At 36.5% G+C, this 19,453-nt stretch overlaps 1 protein-coding gene across 3 annotated transcripts; it reads right to left on the bottom strand.

Moving 5' to 3' along the window:
* Positions 1-397: 397 nt before the first annotated feature.
* On the bottom strand, positions 398-18,683 carry sdc4 (syndecan 4). Of its 3 annotated transcripts, none has more exons than XM_039735296.1 (5): positions 18,416-18,683; positions 2,988-3,180; positions 2,450-2,514; positions 2,106-2,301; positions 398-971 (listed from the first exon to the last, which is right to left on the bottom strand). In XM_039735296.1, the coding sequence occupies exons 1-5, from the start codon at positions 18,473-18,475 to the stop codon at positions 820-822; spliced, it is 666 nt and encodes a 221-aa protein (XP_039591230.1). In that variant the 5' UTR covers positions 18,476-18,683; the 3' UTR covers positions 398-819. The 3 variants fall into 3 exon arrangements, with proteins under 3 accessions (XP_039591230.1, XP_039591232.1, XP_039591231.1); XM_039735298.1 differs by having other exon boundaries at positions 2,997-3,180; XM_039735297.1 differs by having other exon boundaries at positions 2,988-3,177.
* Between the last annotated feature and the right edge of the window lie 770 nt (positions 18,684-19,453).

Raw genomic sequence — 19,453 nt, 5'->3', positions numbered from 1 at the left:
TAGATAGATAGATAGATAGATAGATAGATAGATAGATAGATAGATAGATAGATAGATAGATAGATAGATAGATAGATAGATAGATAGATAGATAGATAGATAGATAGATAGATAGATAGATAGATAGATAGAGAGAGAGAGAGAGTTTACATACGTAACTATAAATATAAAAGTCAATAGAGGCGAAGATACACTGCAATATCAGTTCATCTGAACAGCACCTCTTATGGTCCACCCCCCTAGGGGATAATGTAGCACTTGTCTCACCATCTCTAGCACCAGCATTAACCCTAATCTAAACACTGGTCTGTGTTAAATGCAAGCAAGAGTTCTGTACACTCTTGGTTGGATATCTGAGGTGCATGGAGGGGAGAGGGCATTTGTCATTTTAGTGTTATGGCCAAAATTGCCCAAGGACCCAGGTTTGGGATACTCATTAGCATTCAGAGTGACAGTTAACACTTTTTCTTTTTGAACCTATCATAAATGCTACTGCCTATACTCTTTTGGCAAAAGAAAACCAAAAAAAACCAAAAAACCAGAAAAGCAAGAAACGAAAACCAAGATGATTCTATATAGATCTCTGTGGTCCAAAAGGGCTATTTTATTTCCAGTTTCTTACTGTTATTTCTGTTAAAAACATACTCAGTCTTCTGTTAAACTCAACTTAGGGTGTGTATGTGCATATATGTTGTTATATATATTTGTATCTTTACATACTGTATATAGAGAGACAGAGAGAGCGTGTGTGTAATAAAGTCTTTCCCAAAACAAACTTTGTTTTCCCCAACAGGAAAATCATTTTAAGCACATTTTCTTTCACGCATAGATCTCAGTCGTGGGAGCCTTTGTGTAGATAGGCTTTCTCCCTAGGTCATAGCTGCCTTCATCTTTTTTCTTCATGCGATATATGAGCAACAGGATGAGAAGGCTGGCAAAAAGCAGTCCTACGGCACCACCAGCAATCAGAGCTGCAAGAAACAGAGTTTGGTATTAGAGCCACAGTATGTCAAGTACAAATCATATAAAAAAGTAGAATATGGAAAATAAAGTAAAACTAACATTTGTAAATATAATGCAATACTCCTGACCATGCATGATAGGCACAACTCTTTAATCCAACCATCTACCCAAACCAACTTATCCTGAACAGGGTTTTGGGGAATCTAGAGCATATCCCACCTAAATAAATACAAAACAGGTAAAATACTGTTTTGAGTTGTCACTTTGATTTATGTTTGTAGTCTGAACAACAATCCTTGAAAGAAACATTAGAGTAAGTTCTAAAACCAGAACATGGTAAGCAATGCTTTAATCCAGTGGCATAGCCTCAAGGGTTATGGGCTAGATCCAGTTCCTGGACCTTCATTCCAGTATTTAATACATTTTACATATGGTCCGTGATGACTGCTAGTATTCTATGCAGCACAACACAGTTGTTACCCTGTAGTTATAATGGAAACTGGATGTCTAGAATGACCCAAAAGGAAAAAGCAAAAAGATGACATACAGTATCACAATGCTGTAAAGAACTTCTAAGCATAGTGCCAAGGATGCAACACTCTCATGAAAGAGATGGTAGCTTGACTTCACACACACCACTGCTGCCACTCGCCAATACAGCATTAAAAAGTGAGGTGTCAGGGCTGGCCAACCTTCTAGCAGCTTACATGACAGCTGCCAATGTCCTACACAATTATTTTGTCTTTTCTGTAGACTTCAAAGTTTTATGTGGATAGAAGATGCATTTGCGTTAAATATGATTGCTACTCTTTTTTTCACTTTCTGCTTTGGTTCCCGTAGTTGTTGGTAGCTTTCCTAACCTGCTGCAATGCTCAAGAAAAGAAACACTGATATAAAAGGAAGATAGTATGAAAAGAGATGAGAGGCAGAATATACACATTTGTTACGAGTAAGCAGGTATCATGTGTGTGTGTGTCTTGTTTTTAAAGAAAATGTGCAGTAGCAGTTTATCGATATATTCCGGCTCAAACTGGGAAGTGTCATATCTACCCAATATAGAATAGTTCAACACCCCTGTTTTAGTCTCATGTACAGGATATATTGAGCTAAAAATCTACTCAGCTGTTTTGGAAACTAGTTACCTGCAAGGACTTCTGTTTTTTCAAAAATGTTCTCAGTGGCAACTTGGGAAATTGGCATGACTTTATTAGAAGATACATCCACATCTTGAAAACCTGGTGGTACCACTTCATTATTTTCTACAGTACTCTCCTGATTGGCATCGTCAACATCCGTGATTACATTCTCTTCTGGAATGTCATTGCTGTCCGAGTCAGGCTTTAACAAACAAGTAGAAGAACAACAAAAATGTTTATTTCAAATAGAAATAAAAATATGGTGAAATACCACTAATAAAAGCATTAGGCAATTCTGTTATTAAGAACATAATGGGGTTAAAAAGCTAAAAATATTAGGAAAAAAATACCTGATTAACCTTTGTGATCTCTGCTGAATTGTCATCATCATAATTATCATCATCTTCTTCATCAACTGAAAAATTAAGCAGCAAAAACAAGGTAAATTAATATAAATACATATGAGACAGCACTATTAAATAAATGAGGAAATGGGTCCTGTTCCTCAAAAAAGGTTCAGCCAATATTAATTGTGACATCCCAATGAAAAGTCCATCTGCTTCAATATGTATACTTAATTAACAGGTATTAGTGTCCTACTGTCTCTTTAGTCATGCGACTCAAAAGGAAACAATTTACCATTTAAAAAAAAAAATAGAAAAGTAGCATAACTTCCAAAGCAGTTTGAATATACAAAGTATTAGAGCCAAGTTGTAAAACATGTTGTGGTAAAGTACAACCAATCATATAAAATAAACACACATCCATTGATCTATCAACACGCACACCATCTTATGTTTCCACCATTACAGTCTAGTTTTGGTGCATTCACTTATAACATTTAGCTTATTAAAATGTCTCTTTTCCACAATGTTAAATCTAGTGTACCTGGACTACCTTCTCCAGAACCGGAGATGCCATATTCATCACTGTCATCATCATCATCATCATAATCTTCACTGTCTAATGTATTTCCTCCCTGGAAGGAAAAGTCTTTGTCATCAGGGAAACCTCCAGATCCCTCAAACTTTGAAGATGGACTTGATCCTGGTGGCACCCAGGTTTCTGTCTCCCTCACCTGCTGATCAAAAGAAAGAGATAAAAAGAATTAATACAATTTCAGGACTTTGTAATGTTACATAATAATGCTAAAGGGAATGCCACAAAAGCCTTTCTCACAAGGTGATAGCAGAAGCTAGTGACTGCCTAGTCACTTTGATGTGATACTATATTGCAACAGTGCTCAACACAGGTTCAGACAATGGTCAAAAGAGGCTTCATAAGAGGAAGACCCATTGCATAGAAGTAAAAAAAATAGCCATAAAATAAAACATGGCTCTTTCCAGAAGCAAATGGAAAACACACACACAAGACCAAGAGAATAAATCTTTGCTGACGCAAAATAGCACCTGAGAAGTGAAACATGGGATAAACAGACTACAAACATTCCAACTATATGAGTGTGTGAATAGTTTTTTTTTACCTTTTAATTAACTCATTTTTTTAGGAAATGCCTAAATTATTTTAGAGAGTAAACAAGCTAATATTCTCAAAAGCGTGTTCTTGTCTTTTCCTTTAAATTCTAACAGCCTATCCACAGTTTAATTAAAAAATAGAGAAGACGGTAGGAGAAAATGTCTATCTGCAAAAAGAAAAGAAAAAATGCTTACAGGAGAGGGTCACTGAAATACAAAGTAAGTTCATTTGGTGTTTGTTACTAGCATATGTGTACTCTGTTAAGCTCCCAGGGGACATTCATGAAGGCCTATTTGATAGGAAAATTGGAAGGTATAGCACACCACAAGCATTCTATAGTCATGCAGGTATATCTAATAAATAAAGAGGAGGTGGTCAATAAATTAAGTGCAAACCTATCCATAGGTTGTAACATTTTTTGTATATATTTTCAAGATCAAAATATGTTAGTCATTTTATTTCTTTTCTTTTCGAAAACAAATTTCTTCTTGTTTTGAAATACCCTACAACAGCTGAAACCGGTTGAAAAACCTTTATGCGAAAAGTTAAGAAAACACATTAAACAATAAACAAAGATGTATTGTTTGCTTACAAATGAGCTGTCAAAGTTGAGCAAAAGCCTCAGCACTTGAAATAAGATAGGATCTTGACTTGGTAATTAGGGCAGGTGCAAGTCATGACTGCACTGTACTGTATCAAGAAATAGTGCACCTGCCTAGGTCTAGAAACTTCGGCCTACACACTCATTAATAGAAAAGCAACCACGAATTTTCCTGTTTTCGCATCAGCTGGGCTCAATTTAAAGAATATAATAGAAAAAAAAAAATTATAACCTCTCTGATGCCATCCCACAGTAAGGAAACAGAAACACATGTTATTTTTTTTAATGAAATAATCAAGTGATCTTAAGAAAGCCTTAATGTTGTGCAGTTTGTTGGAAAAAGACACTATATATGCTTTAAAAATCTGAACAGTAGATTTTTACTGAGATACACTCGTACACTGCTTTGAAGCTCTTTTCATACAACTGTCACCCTGATATGGCTGGTTTAGAGCTGCCTAACAATAACTATTCTACCACTGGCACAAGGCCCTAATGCACAGTGCTGGAATTAATCATGACCCAAGTAAAGTGGTTTAGTTATCATCCCATCTCCTTTGCCATCACAGTAGTGTAAAAAAAGTGAGAAAAGAAACAGGTTACCATACCATACCATACCATATTTATTTGTTGAGCGCTTAAAAACACAGCATTACAACTGACCAAAGCGCTGTACAGTTACAACAAGCAGGACTAAAAGCAAAATATTAATAATAAACATTAAGAGAGAATTAAAACAGAGATACTAAAAACAGGTCAAGGGACCAAATAAAATAGAGAAAATAGCAAAAGACAAGTGGAAAATGAAACAGGTTAAGAATTAAAAGCCAATGTGAAGAAGTGCGTTTTTAGGCGAGATTTGAATGTGGCGACTGAAGCGGCTTGCCTAACCACTAAGGGCAGGGAGTTCCAGAGCCTGGGTGCACAGACGGAGAAAGCCCTTTCACCACGAGCTTTAAAACGTGCCTTGGGAACGGTTAGGAGCAGCTGATCTGTGGATCTAAGAACACGAGGGGGATTGTGACAATGGAGCAAGACACTCAAATAGGCGGGGGCTAGACCGTTTAATGCCTTATAGGTTAGGAGGAGAATCTTAAAATCGATTCTGAATCTAACCGGCAGCCAGTGAAGGGTTTTCAAAATTGGTGAAATGTGTTGGATTCTGCTACTACCAGTTAGAAGCCTTGCAGCCGCATTTTGAGCCAGTTGGAGTCTAGAAAGTGTGGCTTTACTGATACCAAAAAGGCAGGAATTAGAGTAGTCAAGCCGGGACGTAATGAATGCATGAATTACTGATTCCAGGAGGTGGTTAGAAAGAATAGGCTTGAGTTTGGCGATTCGCCTTAGATGGAAAAAGCAGGATTTTACTGTGCTGTTGACTTGAGCATCCATTTTCAGGAACGTATCCATTTTGATTCCAAGATTGGAGACAGACGAAGTTACTGGAATGGGAAGAGAAACAAGGCCAAGGGGTGGAGCCTGTTTGCAGTCGGGACTAAAAACAATGACCTCGGTTTTTGAATCGTTCAGGTGAAGGAAGTTTACAGCCAGCCAGTCCTTAATGTCAGATAGGCAGTCGAGGAGAGGTTTGGTGGAGTCAGTTGGCTTGAGGGAGAAATAAATTTGGCAGTCTAGTTAGAACTAAGTGACTGCATCACAATGCAGACTCAAAACAAATGCAAAAAGTATGTTTCTGACACACACATACAACAGCCACAGGACAGGCTTCGTATGCGAGTAGCATGTCTGTACTTTCCTTACACTCATCCAAGAAAATGTGTTTTTCTGCTGATCTGATCAAGCAAATGATGCCCATTTCAACTCATCTTAATTATCCTTCCAAGTAATGACTGGATTAGTAAAAACAAATCAGTGAGTAAGGATCAGACAGCAGGGTAAATGAGCATTAAGCCAATTTTACTGCCTTACGACAAAAGCAATTACATGTGATAAAAAAGTAAATCCTTCTGGCCACAAGCCTCTTTCAATATATTCCATTTTAAACTTCAATGCCCAAGCGTTTCTAACTTCAGCATTTACCTGATCTACTATGACTAGTCTTGGCAGTACTAAATAGATGAAGCAAAACATTAACAGGGATCTTTCAGTTTTCCAGAGCTACATTATGCATAGAAAATCCTCATTACATCCACATGCCTGCACTTACTTGAATATGCTCCATGTGCATTTAAGTGACACTCTAATGAGATGGTATGTATATATTAAAGCTTTACTATAAAAGCACAGTAGTGTAGAGGTTAGGGCTACTGCCTTACAGCTTCAAAATTTTAACCCAGTCTGTGTACACACTTTCCTCCCATGTTACAAAGACATGTATAAATAAAAATGGATGTGTGCAAAAATGGGGACTTTGATAGCCTGGTGCCCCATCCAGGGTTGGTTTTAGTTTTGTCCTCAATATTGTAAAGATGCACAACTGCTTTCCGTGACTCTGATCTGGTTAGGCAGGTTCTAAAATGAATGACTGGATTACAATTAATTGCTTCTTAGATTTAAGTGAGCACGCCATATTGACCTGGAAAAGTTTTACTTTCACAATCATGTCATTGTGCACATGTACTCATGTCTGGAATAGGTGACCCAAGTTTAAAAAACAAAAAACATGTATAGAGATAGACGAAAACTGCATACCCAACGACTGTCTCAGTCTTGCATACAGTTCTGCGATTTTCAGGCCGATTTTTTAAAATTTAATATTTTTTACATATTTATTTCCAAAGAAGTTTTAAATGTAGGTGAAAAACACAAAGGCAAAAAAAAAAGTTTGTAAAGTGTTAACTCTACGTCGACATGGTCTGCTTGTTGTCTCTGCTGTACACTGGGTGGGTGGATCAGGCCAGACCACATTCCTGTCACACACAAACCTTCCCAGCCGACATCTTAGGAAACAAAAAGCAACTGGCTCTAAGTATAGCTGCTTTATGATAAATCTTAATACACATATTCAAAGGATTACCCATTTGAAATGACTTGGTAACATTTTTGGGGGAATGAGAACAATAAGTGTGGCACAAAAATAGGGTTAATCATACAAAACTCAGTGTACTGATGTAGAACTCCTCAAAAATCAAAGAATAAGTATTTTCTGGACAGTGATGGAGAATCTTCTGATAATGGGAAGGGATTCTATTTCCAGCTCAAAATGTGGATTATTAAAAACAAATATTCTACAGAGTCCATGCCCCAGATGACCCTTACCGTATACAAAAATGTAGACAAAGAGACTGGAATACAGAAAAAGAATCTGCATCAATTAAAGTACAGACACTTGTCAAGGCGAGAAAAAAACCAAAACACATTATTTGCAGCACCATTTAAAAAGTAGCTTGGTGGCAACAAAAGGCTCTCTTAAGATCACTTGTCTGTCATCTTGTGTATGCTTATGTTTGAAGCCAATTATTAGTCTAAGACTAAAAGAAACCTGTTTGCAAATTTCATGTTCATGTAGAGAACATTTGAAGCAGGTTCAAAAACCATGCACGTGAGAAAGTATTGAGCAGATTTAGACCTCCATTATGTTTACTGCTCAGATATAAACTACTAATTTTATGGTATTACAGCAAATAAAGCATTTCTATTCCCTTGGTCAAAGCACATGAAGACAAATAGCTATCTAAACATGAACTGAGTTTTTTTTTTTTGTATTCTTTGTTAAAACAATTCCTTAGGAATTTAAATGCCTTTGTCAAATCAACATTTACATGAAATGCACTGAAGAGACACAGTAGGCAGCTCATGCCTTCCACAACACTGAGGAACTTTTAATGCATGAAGAGATTTTTGCAGATGCTTGCCTAATATTTGTTGTGGGCCCAGAGGTCTAGTGGGGCGGCTGTTGGCAATGGCTGCTTTTCAGTACTCACCAGGAAGACGGGATAGAACATGCTGCCACTGCCCAGAATACTCCACTTAAAAAAATGTTTTATTATCTCTCTTATTACACTTTAACACCCTGACTTTAAGATTTCACTAAATATCAATGTGTCTGCCTTGTCTAATGAGAAACTGAAACAAAGAAAAGAGAACATTTCAGAGAGTTTAAGATGCATCCTATTCATCTCTATAATTCTTTAGAGTAACAGTTTTTAAGATTACAGCTGTGTTTGTTTAACTTCCTCTGTCATGGTTATCAAAATCAATGTGTTACAAATATATGGATAATCTATGGTGTCCATATCAAATTCTAACCTCTAAAGTGTGACTTGTTTAAGCATCTTTTTTAAGGCATTGCTTTTCACTGACATGCAGTTAAGAGCGTTTCGAAAGGTGCTCATCATCCGCAATACCCCGTTACCCGCAAAATACTGAACACCTTCAGTTGCTTAAAAACTGACTGTACGAAACTTGTAAGGAAGGCCACATACTAACACTTTACTGGAGTGTACCAACACAAACCAGCTTATTCTAACCTCAGAATATAAGCTATACTCCATCTGCCTTTAAAGCTACCAGCATCTGCCTGTTGAGGATTTCGATGTATTTAGGAAGCTCAGGTGGAGTAGCCGACACATATTTTTTATACATAATCTGCTTTTAGAAATCACAGCCACAACACTGCATTTAAAAAAAAGATGAACACCTGTTGAGAACTGCCTTTTCACTTTTAGAAGCTTGATTGCACAGAAAGTTGTACCAATGCAGAAATGTTAAATCTCCAAGGCAAGGATGTATAAATTGCAAATCCAGACTATTATTAAGCCTATAGCATGCTTAACAGAATACAGTTTTGAACATGGATTGAAATTCTCTACCCCTATTGACTATATTCTTTCCTGAAGCTCAAAATATGAACTTATGCAGTCCAATGGTGTCTAACAAATAATAAAGTGTCTTCATTGGTATAACAGGCAGAAGACCACGCGTTTGAAGTAGTTAAGTGCAATAAGAGTACATATACTGAACAATGCTACAACAACAGCCTTTCATAAATCATTTTGTTTTCTTTTATTACTACCTAAACCATTCACTCTTCCTAACTTTTCTTTGTAAAGATGCACACTGATAAGGTTGGGTTCAAGGCTCATAAAAAACCAATTCTCATGTGCCCTTTGCACTGTAGCTCAGCAGTAATTATCCAGAACTGTACAAGTTGAAAGGACAGAGGGCTCAATTTCCCAGAAAATATACATTGTCAAAAGCTTATGGAGCAGATTTTAAAGAAATCATAATTTATCTTTAAGTGAAAACCACTAAGGTACAAGGCTATCCCTTGGTAAGAAGTTAAAGATATTGAGTTCAGTCCTAAATTAGACCCAGCAATATCCACTGGATACTCTAGCTGTACGGTCAACACTGACTGGTAACTCTTAAACTTAGCCTTTGATGAATAAAATAAAAATGCATTTAGCATCTAGTATGATTGATTGGCTGCTATTGAGCAGACATACAAAATAATGTCTGTGTGAAGAAAATGTGGTCTAATGAGGCTGCTGTTTTAGCTCCCATCATTGGCTCACTCTGTGACCACCAGTGAGTCATTTAAACTACCTGTGGTCACACTGATCACCTATGTACTGTTATTTATTAGTTAATTTTGATGAAAGTGGAAGCCAAGTAAATTAAATTAACATTCACTTTCTTTGTAGGACTGGGCTACTTGGGCGGTGTTATACTATTTAAATTAAAGGAATACCCAATGTTACACAATGTAAAAATCGAACTAAGAGCCTCTTCCCCCTTTAAGTAACTAGATAAGCCATAGGGGTCATATGTTAAAAAATGTTGATTAGCCAGTTGCTTTATTGGAGGGGTTGGGGGAGATTAGAAGCACCAAAGAAGGCAAACTATCAAAGTTTGGGATCCACAATACAATATGACAGTGGTTTTACCTGCTGACATTAGGAGACTAATTGGGTAAGATGTAGGGAGTTGTTTTTGACAACTGACTTGTGTGACAACATTTACTCACAATTTTTAAATTGCTTATTTCTGGAGCTTAAAGAATATTCACATCCCCTGCACCCTTTGGCCTAAGGCTGTCAACACAAATATATAGTACATCTGTTCAAATCTGCTTTCAAAGAAACACTCCAACATTGGATGCTGTATCCCTTTTTCAGCTGTGGTTGTGACTTTTTGAAAAGCAACATATGAACCAGGGTTCAGAATTAAAATGTGGTGCAAATATGATCTCAGCAGGTTATAGAAAGTCAGGAAAACCTTGTTTATCAGTATATGACTAATCAAGAACTGGTTAAGAACATTTATGCTAGGCAGAATGTCCAGTGCAGAGTGGGTGGTCTTTTGGCCTGAAAGCCCCCTGAAGATTTAGTTTTTTCTCCAGGTTAACTGAACTTTTTTTTCATTTTTTCTAACCACCCTGGCCATCTGAATTTGTCATCAGACTTGCATTTAGAGACTTAAAAAAAAGATTATACTCCTCGTTAGGTAAATATATAATAAGTGTGTATTTCTTTTACATACTATTTATTCTTTATTATTCTTATTCAATTTTTTTTTCTTTATTCTATTTCTTTGACATATTATAAAGCTCTTTGAGCTAAATCCTTTGTATTGAAAAGGTGGTATAAAAATCATTGTTGGTGTTGGAACATGCTCTTACAAAAACTGTTTATTATAATAGTGCATGCTGACTTCAATCCATCAACATACACAAATTCTGCAGCACACCAAAAAGTTTTGTTAATATTCATGTAGGAGGTGATAAATTTACTATACTGTACTACAAATGTAAACACATACTTGAAGTAGAGCCGGTGTTGTAAAACGAGGGGATACACCACCTTATCTGCATTCGTTAAACAACCCCCCGAACTCTCAATCCTAAAGAGCTGTCTACTGAAGTAAAACCTTAGCAGCAGCAATCATTACGTTAGGATTGCAAGAATATTGCCAAGAGACATAAATCCTTGTTACTAGAAAAGTCTACACAAAAAACAACTGAACTAATGTGCAATATTGACCTGAAGTTTGAAAGTCCTGTTTAAGTCTACAAAAGTACACGTAAACTAATAAAACAAATGCCCAACTTAGACTTCACACAACAAATTGATTAGCCTTTGAAAATGCCATCGTCATTAACCCTTTTGAATGGGACTTAATTCACTGTACTTTGTGATGCATTAGGAACAAATTCTTCTGCAAATGTTTCTTGCGAGATCTTCTTGACTCGATAAATTTCAAATATAATGTAGCATTGTGGTCTACTATGTAATCCAATCAAAAAGATATTATCTTCTTGACCCTGTGTTAGGATATCGCGGGTTGGATAATGGACGGATGGATGAACATTCATTTCCACCATTCAAGGCAGCATTACTATGTAGTGTTTCTAGGCTTTAATATCAATGTTTTTGATGCCCTGAAGAACAAACGAATTGCATTTCTGAATAACAACGGGAACCAAGTAACAAAACCATACAAAATAGGTATAGTGGGTTGGCTTCAAGAACACTACAAGATTTTCTGATCTCAACAAGTCTTCAGTAGAAGAACCCCAAATTTACATTTTAGCATTCTCCACAAACACCCATACATCTGGCGAGTACATTCCTATAGTTTTGAGACCAGACACCCGCACCCCCAGCAAAACACTTCTTGCATGTTGTGGGGGTAGGGGACATAGGAAGACAAATTAACACCATTAATCAGAAGGTATTTCAACACTAACCCCCCCCTTACACAGGCTCAAATTCCCACCCTGGTGAAGTAGTTAAGGCACATTACACGGACTCCTGAAACATGACTAATTCAAAATCAGTTCAGTTAGACAAATGCTGACTTTACATCAGAATGAACAAGATCAGTACAAATCTTTCCTAATCAGCTGGAACAAAATAGTGTGTACCAATAAATTCACTGTTATCAATAAACTAGTTAAAGGAAAAGGTACAAGCTGGCATACTACTCTCCATGAAATGAGGGTGGGATTCTTTTTAGGTGAAATGGAAGACACTATGCATGTTGTAGAGATCACTTGAAAAAAATGTACTTCTAAAAATGAATTCATTTAACTTGTGTACACATTATAGTGTTTACTACATTATATTACACAATCATTCAACGCCAAATCAACAACAAGGTCTTTGATGTGTGACATTGCACAATTTATCCACTGAACAACTGTTCATTGTACGAGAATGCAAAAGTATTAGTTTGTGGGTGAGCCACTTTGATACATTTCTAAAGCCCAGAACCCACCCATTGCATGCTACTGCAAGGCAACCAGAGTTGCTTCAATGGGATTTTATAGCCGAATGGACAGCAATGCTTTAGTCATTATTACGTCCTGCTGAAAAGTATTTATCACGTTCTCCTTACAGCTTTTCACTTGTATTGAATCCAGTCCAGTGGGTTTTATAAAGAGGCCTAATTCGAGTGCAAATGATTTCTCATAAATCTGAAAAGCTCTGCATTCCACAGGAGATGAGCAAATAGTACAGTGGATGGTGCTAGCAACCAAAAAAGTCAAAGGCATGGTGTATGTGTGTGTTGGTTGGGGGGTTGGTATTTTGCTTTAAACTGCTCATCTACTGCTAGTGGCAGGGTAAAATACACTTCTCAGTTTTAAAATGCTGACAGAATATCCCCTGCAAGCAATTTATTTGGCTTTAAGAGTAAAAAATATGTTAAAGCTCTTAAGTAGCACTATACAAAAGTAGACTACTAATAACACTTTTTAAGATCTTCTCCAGCAGTTTACAAGTATTGTTTTATTCCTGATCCTGTTCTGTTTCACTTTTAAAAATAAAAACCTGATGTGCTGTTTTATATTAGAACCAGTAAGCATTCATTGTAGTAAACAAAAGCTATCTTTCTTTCTCATTAAACATTATAGGAAATAACTGCAGTTTATGTGTTTCCTTATATGGCTTTAAGACTGTCATTTTAAAGAGTATTTTCAATGGTAAGAAAGCATAGATAATTCTTAAAATTAAGGTATACCAAAAATACGTATTAAGGTTACATGTGCTAGATTTTTGATGGATCTCTAAAAGAGGACAAGAATCACTAAGTTTAGTCATGTATATTATTCTTTGAATACTGGACACCTGCTCTAGCAATTGTACTGACATCATGTCATTTGCACTCAAGGATCAGAAAGGCACACTGTGGAGAAGAGGTGTGGAGGAGAAAGCAGGGTGTGGTGGAAAAGTGGCAAATATTTTGAACATGTTTAAGTAATTAGAATTGACTTTTGTTCTCATACGCACACAGACACGTGAAGTTGTATGGTTCCCATTTTCTCTTTGGTCATGCCACTTTCCACTCACAGAAAATCAGGTTTTATGATTGTCTGCGTATTAAAGGGAAGGCTGCTTAAAACAAGAGACATCAGTGCTGCATGTACTATTGCTAAGCAAACAAGGGCATGTTAAGTATAAATGCACATGTAATAGCATTTGGAACTTTTAATCTCTTTTTAAATATATCCAAACATTTACTTATTTTTAACAAGTATTCAGATCCTTATTTTTGTTTAATTTGATAACTCTACACAATCTTATTATTATTATTATTATTAGGGTCTTTATTTATTCGTATAGAAATATTATCTAATGATTCACAGAGTCCAAAAACTAAAAAAGATGAACATTTCCTTACCCTCGAGTGAAGCTGTTTGCCATGCGTGTTGAGAATAGTAGGCTTTAGTACATGCAGCCACCAAGTAGTTTATACTCTGAACAACTGACTTTAAAAAGTGGTTAACGTCTACCGTAACATCAAATATTGTAAATTTGTCATGCAAACGGAACAGAAATTAAAAGATATGGTGCTATACTTAACATTTTTTTTCAATTTTGACAAAAACAATGCAGATGTATATATTTTTGCAGTATTCAATTCTTTTACAAAACCTGTTTTTTTGATGCAACAACAACAACAACATTTATTTATATAGCACATTTTCATACAAACAGTAGCTCAAAGTGCTTTACATATTAAAGAATAGAAAAATGAAAGACACAATTATAAAACAAAATAAATCAACATTAATTAACATCGAATAAGAGTAAGGTTCAATGGCCAGGGGGGACAGAAAAAACAAAAAAACCCCAGACGGCTGGAGAAAAAATAATAAAATCTGTAGGGACCAACACAGACTGCAGCCACTGGAATATGTTCAGATGAAATATTTTTTAGGACAAAAAACGCACACAAAAAGTAAAGTAACATCCATCCATCCATTTTCCAACCTGCTGGATCCAAACACAGGGTCACGGGGGTCTGCTGGAGCCAATCCCAGCCAACACAGGGCACAAGGCAGGAACCAATCCTGGACAGGGTGCCAACCCACTGCAGAGTAAAGTAACATTTAGTCTACATTTTTGTGTTTGCTACCTGTAGTGTAACTTTTATGACATGGAAGACTAGGTTTTCTACTGTGTAAACGAAAGACAAAACACTGAATATTTGCTGGCAATTTGCTAAAACTGATTCTAGTCAAACTCAGAAAACAATCCCTTGACACTGGGTTTGCTTACAATATGTACACAATGTATAGATTTATTACTTAAGACCAAATAAGGCTTACCTAATAGTGTCAAAGCTGGTGTTTTCTCAACTGCACTTACTTCTACTCTGGGGATCGCACTGTTTGTGTGAGCACCAAAACCAGTGTGTTTTTACAAACTCTTGTCGCACAAAATGAAGGCACCTGATTGGACCCTGATCAGCATCAATTCTGCCGAAGCTGATTAATTCATTGAGCCCCACTGCTGGCTGATCAGATCTGCTATGCAATTAATTGTTTGGGCTCTGTTTATGGTGTGCTGTAACAGATTTTAAACGAGCCTCTAACATGTACATTATATATTATATGCACTGCTATTCACAAATCCATAATCTCTGTCCTAAGGTTCAGCAGTTTTGTGCCACCATTCACAAACTAAATGTTGCATTCTTTTTGACATTTTAAAATATTTGAGCAAGGGCAAAATGTTTTTTTTATAAAATCCTGAAAAGTTCCACATAAAATAAGCACTTTACTGAATCCATAAAAACAATACAGTAGCTTTAAGAAGTACAAGAAAAAGAATATGCACCCATAAACTAAACAGTTTAGTTTTTGTGCAATACTAAATTATTCTTATGTGCATATAATGAGATATTATGGAATAGTCTCATGGAAAATTAAATATGATTTAGTTTGCAAGAATATTTTTACTGTGAATACCTGATGCCATTTTATTTGTAGTTAATCAGTTTGCACAAATGTGCACTCTGTAATATAAAGTCTGCGGAAACAGTAATCACAGACTATTTCAGCATCTGCGAAACATTCTGTTAACAAACTGAATAAACAGCGTTCCCAGTTTGAGTACATTTCTAAAGAAAGGTCTGAGGCTATACCAGCGTCTCCAAGTGTGGTAAACTTCTACAAGGCAGGTCAAGGTCATCAAAGGTCAAATTCCAACAGAATATTGCTAAACAAAAAGGAAGGAGCTGCAAGGGGGTGTGGCGAGCATACGTTTCTATGCAGCTCTAAGGAATGCTGAAACCTCCATGTTTAGCACAGCGGCCCTTGAAAGTTCAGCTAAGCCAACCCCCCTTTCCTTTTGATGTGTCTACACATTCCTTTGAAAGCCACAGAAACCGCACAGAGAAAGAAATCGAAAAAGGGGGAAATACGCTTTTTCTTAGGAGCCCCAAGCACATAAGACAGGGAGATGAATGTTTACAGCTTTCAGCATCCTGTATGCTCTCCAGTTTATAGTGCTTTTTGCTTTGTTGAAGGATAAGATGGTATATTTATCAAAAGCCTGACACTGTCACACTTAATTTGTGAGTACTCCGATTGGGGAACTATGTAACATTCCTATGTTGCCTTTCTGTCACATTTGCTGTATCCACTCTTGTTGCGACTGAACTGTTATTAAATGTCTATATGCTACAGGGTAAGGTTTATTGGATAAGATTTTGTATAAAATTAAAAAAGAAAGAATTACTAAACTTAGCAGAACAATAGCCAGACTTTGCATGTGTGTAGGTGGGTTTACCTGTCACACGCTCAAGGCCTTGAATGTTAACTTTGACAAGAGATTTCAAATTAACCCTGCAATTGACTGCCACCCTGTCCGGGATGGTTTCCTGCCTCAAACCCAGTGTTTCTGTGATAAGGCTCTGACTCCAAAACTTCCAACCACAAACACTAAGTTGATTAATCAGAGAAAAAAGCCTATACAAATGCAGTACTTGTTAGCCTTACTGGTAATATTTTAAAATGAGATTTCACACAATTTAATTTCTATTTAAGTCAAAGCTACTGCTTTTGGTATTACGTTTTTAAACTCTAAAAATTAAAGTAAACCATCTCTAAATCTGACCTAATTCAGCCATTATTTGCTACTATGCATTAAATGCACAGTTATATTTAAAACATTTAAGACAAAACTCTTTCTGACTCTCAATAAAAACGCATCTGTTCTGAACAGTCAAGGCTTGCATATTTCATTCTTGTAATTGGTGATCGTCCCTGATATCAAAACAGTTTTGAATATAGGAGTTATTTAATATTGAATTTAAACCCAGAAAAAGTTATTTTTAAAGTTCTGCACGTATCGCACATTTTTTTTTTATATCAAGGACAATACAATACAAGTAACAACTGATGGTATAATCAACAGTTTCCACTTACAATTATTTAACCTAAATAAAGATATACAAATAAAAACTTTAAAAATAACTTGCTCTAGTACTGCAGAGAAAAAACATAATCATCTGCACCTAAACCGTAAATAGTGTTTCCAAATCCCTTTGTAATTATGAGAAATACACCTTATTGAAGCACCTTTTAAAATGTTTATCGTTTTAAACTTTAACAAGAGGAAAATTATTTGGCTTCCATATTTAAAATAGGCTTTTTACGATGTTGGGCTATACGGCAAGGAAATGCTTTAAGAAAAATAAAAGTGAAGATCGTGGACTTCGGGAAAATATTCAATATTAACGTGGTTTTCTCATTGTTGTTTGGTTCAAAAAGGACAAAATAGCAATAATAATAAAAACTGGAAAACAAAAAAAAAACGGCATTTAGGGAAGTTTTGGGAGAGGGGATTTTCTGAAAAGTTTCCCTCCCGATGCGTCACGCCACTGACGTCACCAGCTACAAAGGCATTTTCCGCGTTTCAGAAAGAACTCTACCTCCCCCTAATCCCACGAGTCTAAAAAAACATGCTACTCGTATACTCATCGTGGGGAACAGAGACAAGTATACACATATCACGATATACCCACTTTTCGGATAGTTCCCCGGTATGACACCTGGGTCTTTCAGTGACTAAAATGAGACATGGTAAAAGTACGAGGCTCTCCAGGATAGGCGTCCCAAACACATGCACTATCTATAAAAACTGACAGAAATGAACTCAAATCCACACAACTTGACCACTTTAAAACACATCATATCACACATGACGGTTTTGACCATTGTAAATAAACACTGAATATCACACATGCCGGTTCTTGAAGCCAATTTACTATGGTTGTTGTATATTTCTTCATCGGAACAAAGCTAAAGTCACTGATATTTGCCAGTGTGACGACTCCACTGCCTTTTTATGATACCGAACTATGGCAATACTGTACCAGATATTTTGATATATGGAAAATTGTTTCTAATGGCTAAACATACGTGGTAAATGTCCATCTTTGCAATTTGTAACATAAAGCTAATCTAACCCTAAAGTCACAGCCGAAGAAACGCGATCCGCATGCCGCGAGCCACTCAACTCTAGTGAAGTGGCCAACCCCCCACTTCTACCCCCGCCCCCAAACTAAACAAATAACTGGACAGCAGCCGTCTAACGACTATCCGAAAAAAGGAATACCGTCCGACACGGTCAATTTACAAGCCGCTATTTCCAGCCTTCGTTCACTTTTCTTCTTTGGCAAACGTGTCAAATTTCTTAAAAGGCTACACAAACAAAGGCGACCGTCGCACGCGTCGAGAAATGACGGCGTAATCCACACAAATTCACGCGGCTCAACAGTATCACGGTCACTCCAACTCGCGGTTGACGATGGGCACTTTTTACTGTGTAGAACGCTTATTTCCAGAATTCTTACTCCGACCAAAGGATCATTTTTACTGTTCCATCCCGACTCCCCTAAGCGTTTACGTTTATACTTCGGGTCTGATTAGGTGTTGACTTAAAACTCGAGCACGACCCTCAGCAACGTTAAGCTTTAAGAAAGAGTTCTCAACACTGGGTGGACACATGCAGCTCACTGATGAAATCTCACGCCGTCTACTTACCGACTCAGAGGACGCAGAAACGATGAAGATGACGAACAGAGAGAAGACGAGTTTCATCATTATCCCCGATAAGTTCTTGGAAATGATCCTAAGGTGACTGCTAGTAAAACAAAGTACAGGTGAAAACCTATTAGTAAATGTTTAGCAATTTAAAATAGTCCGATGGTGTTTCACTACGAATGGTTCTTCTTTCTTCGAGTTGGTTTTTCTTAGTATTACTTTTCGTGCCCCAGTCTGTAGTAATCCCTCACTTAATGCTTCTCTCAGTCATTTGAAGCCCGTGCGCTGTATAAACGCGTCTACTCTTCGTAAACTCCTCCCACTCACTGAAGCACACGCAGCCAATCAACGGAGGCAATGAAAAGTTTTTTTCTTTTCTCTTTCTTTCAACAGAAAACGAAAATATAAGATGTACATTAGATAGCATTTATAGACGTTTATAAGTCATACCAGTTACTTCAGAAAAAAATACCTCTGTAAGTAATACAAAAATACATGTTAGAATATTTCAATTTTTAACATTGAAAAAATGATGTAACGACAAGTATTTTGGATATACAGTATGCGTTACCATAAACAGGCAGTAACATTCATGTTTTCTTCCCATTTTCAACAATGTTTTTAAATGTCGTAATACAATTTGCCGTTTGGTCTTTCTGAATCAACTACCCCACCAATCCAACTAATTAATTTTTGAGAAAACCTATTATTACATTCACAGCTATTAATTCTTTCATCCATTTAAATATTTTTTTAAGTTTATGATTATTACAAAATAATTCAATCTCTTAAATGGATCGTGATTCCCTAAATAATAACTAAAATGTTTTTTTGTAATCTTTCAGCATTAGCCATATACCAGGTTGAGGGATAACATTTGCTTGTTAGGGTAAATAATGGCTAGAAATGGTGGGTGCTCATCTGAGTGTATCATGTTCTAAAGGCTGCCAATGAGCTCCCGTGATGCTAGATTAAATTAATTACATGTGAAGATGATTTGATAAGTAGATATGTCTTCTAGGTGTAGTGGCTATGGCT

This window comes from Polypterus senegalus, chromosome 14 (genome assembly GCF_016835505.1).
Source record: "Polypterus senegalus isolate Bchr_013 chromosome 14, ASM1683550v1, whole genome shotgun sequence".
NCBI classification, from domain to species: domain Eukaryota; kingdom Metazoa; phylum Chordata; class Cladistia; order Polypteriformes; family Polypteridae; genus Polypterus; species Polypterus senegalus.
The sequence above is the reverse complement of the archived record's forward strand: the minus strand, read 5'-3'. Positions and strand labels throughout refer to the sequence as shown.

Coding starts and splice junctions, on each gene's coding strand:
- sdc4 (XM_039735296.1), bottom strand. CDS start 18,475: ATGATGAAACTCGTCTTCTCTCTGTTCGTCATCTTCATCGTTTCTGCG. Junction 2,302..2,449: donor AGATCACAAAGGTTAATCAG/GTATTTTTTTCC, acceptor TGTTTGTTAAAG/CCTGACTCGGACAGCAATGA. Junction 972..2,105: donor AAAAACAGAAGTCCTTGCAG/GTAACTAGTTTC, acceptor TGTTTCTTGCAG/CTCTGATTGCTGGTGGTGCC.